This window comes from Mesitornis unicolor, unplaced genomic scaffold (assembly GCF_000695765.1).
Source record: "Mesitornis unicolor isolate BGI_N332 unplaced genomic scaffold, ASM69576v1 scaffold43445, whole genome shotgun sequence".
Taxonomy (NCBI): Eukaryota; Metazoa; Chordata; class Aves; order Mesitornithiformes; family Mesitornithidae; genus Mesitornis; species Mesitornis unicolor.
The window spans coordinates 152-2,630 of NW_010188306.1; the positions used below are offsets into that span (position 1 = coordinate 152).

The 2,479-nt window shown below is 53.6% G+C and overlaps 1 protein-coding gene across 1 annotated transcript; it reads right to left on the reverse strand.

Annotated features, from left to right (window-relative positions):
- Positions 1-726: 726 nt before the first annotated feature.
- On the reverse strand, positions 727-2,269 carry LOC104541609 (hepatic lectin-like; the record flags this gene model as incomplete). Its single annotated transcript, XM_010185713.1, has 3 exons — positions 727-862; positions 1,115-1,227; positions 2,118-2,269. Coding segments are annotated over 3 exons (401 nt in total), but the record flags the coding sequence as incomplete, so codon positions are not given.
- Positions 2,270-2,479: the final 210 nt, after the last annotated feature.

The following is a 2,479-nucleotide window of genomic DNA, read 5'->3' on the forward strand; positions in this document are numbered from 1 at the left end:
CACCCGCTGCCGCCACGCAAGATCTGGCCAACTCCTGCCTGAAACCAGTCTGAGAGCTGGAGGTTTCCCAGTCTGGCCCCAGAATGAGCTTTTTTTGGGGGAGAAGAATGGAAAATGTGGAAGGGAGCCCGATCCCTGCAGGGTCCTGAGCCCAAGGACCCCATCTGTGAGCGGTGACGTGACACGGAGCTGAGCCACGGTCGTGTTTTGTGTTATAATGAACAAATACCAGGTGAAATAAGAGCAAAAAAGGGAAAACTTGTGAAAATTATGATTTTTTTTTCCCTCGGTAGGAAACACAAAGCTCATTTCCAGCTCTGGAACTGCGCTTACTGGTGCCCCATGGCCACTTAACTGGGATCCTCGGCTTGGGGACAGGGACCTGAGCCAGGTAGGGGCACCAAATCCCCTATTTTGGCTACAGTGGCAGATGCCCCCATCCCACTCCCAGGATAGGTACCAAAACCTCTATTTTATCCCAGTTGTCCCCAGTTTGCTACTGGTGTTGCTGGTCCCAGCACGGACTAGAACCGGAGAAGCTTCATTAACCACAGCAATCATCGTCCTTTATTAGGTTGAGCTCCCCACGGAGCACCCAAATTCCTACGTACATCGCTTAGGACCGGCAAAATCCATCCCTGCTCTTCCTCGGGAGAAAAAGAGCAGGGAGGGGGCATTCAAATATTATAAATTAAGAAGAAAAAGGAGGATTTTGGGTGGCTCGGCTCAGTTGGGCAGAGGTTTTTCACAGACGTAGTAGCACTCGTAGGTGCAGTAGACGTCGTTCCACTCCCCGGAGATCCAGATGTGGGCGCAATCCTCGTTGTTGCCGCTGTTGTTGGGTTCCCCTTGCTTCCAAAATCTGGGGAGAAAAACCAGCAAAATGAGGAAGGACAGTGAGCTGAGCCCAGCGGCTTTTCCTAGGGCTGGGATTAGCTCATTTTGACTGATTTTAGATGGTTTTAACTGTGTATTTTTTTGCTTCTGCTGCTGTGTTGGACCTTGTGAGAGTGCCCGTCCCAGGAAACCCGGTGCATTGGCTGCAATGGGGGCTCCCCGCTTGCGTTTTGGGGTGAAAGGGAGGAAATCGCAGGGCGGGGAGGGAGGCACTCACGTGAATGTGGTTTTGTAGTCGGTGCCGTCGATCCATTCCCATTCCCCTTCCGAATTCTCATCCGTGAGCCCGATCCAGAACCGCTCATTCCTGGTCCTGAACATGACAAAATTCTGCAGCGGGGAGAGGGATAAGGAGGGGGAAGGAAATAAAAAAAAGCCAGCGAAAAGCGGGCGCGGGGCCGTCTCAGCACCGTGGAGGGGCCAACGCCGCCCTTGGCCGTTGGGTTTTGGGGTGGGGGAGCTGTGGTGGGTGCTGGTGCCGGGTCCTGAGCATCCCGCCCGGAGGAGAAGCTCCGGATGCAGGCAGCGGGCGGGCAGCGCGGGTTCTGCCTGCTCTCTGCTGGCAGATGCAAAGGATGACACCCAAAATCGGTCGGGGTCGGAAGGGACCTCTGGAGATCTCATCCGACCCCCTGCTAGAGCGGGATCTCCTGGAGAAGATCAGCCAGGAGCACGTCCAGGATGGGTTTGGATGTCTCCAGAGAAGGAGACTCCACAACCACTCCTGGCAGCTCATTCTCATGCTCTGATTGGATATTAGGAACAAATTCTTCCCCAAAAAGCTTATCAAGCACAGGAAGGGGCTGCTTAGGGCAGTGTTGGAGCCACCATCCTCTCTCCTAAGTTCTCCATCCCCTTCTCCTCATTCTCTCCTCATCATTGCCCTTCTCTGGAGATGCTCCAGCGCCCAAAGTCCTTTTTGGAGCGAGGCGCCCAAAACTGAACACAAATTATGATCTTGATGATCTTAAAAGCCTTTTCCACCCAAATCATTTCGGGACTTTATGAATTAGACCCTGCCCAATGAGAACCAACCACAAGTTGGTCATTGAGACTCAACGGGGAGTTGACCAAGTCAACAGCACCAGTTGAGCCACCCAGTGAGGTTGGGGTGCACAGGACGGTCACAGGGAGGAACTGGGGGGCTCTGTAGAGGAGCAGGGGTGCGGGCAGGATTTGGGGAGCCCCTCGGTTTGGCCACCTTGAGGTGGAGTCTTTACCTGCTTGGCGTAGCTGTTGATGATGGCCAAGTGGGAGTGCATCTCTTCACAGCGAGCCTTGGCCTTGTACCAGTTCGTTCTCGTTAGGGAGAAGTAATAACATTTCCCATCAAAATATTCCCATTCCCTGGAGTCGGGGCCGCAGGGGAACACTGGGGAAAAAAAGGATGAAGGGGGGGGAAATCAAAGGGGTCATGGGGAGTCGAGGGGGTTCTCCCAGTGCCAAACTGGTGTGGACGCAATGGCGCAGCCCCAAAGTTTGTTGCATGTTGGGTTTTGTGTATTGGATGGCCACAAAGCCCAACAAAGCCTCTACCCTGAGGGAAAGGTGTTTATTCTACCGTATAAAAAGGGGAAAATGA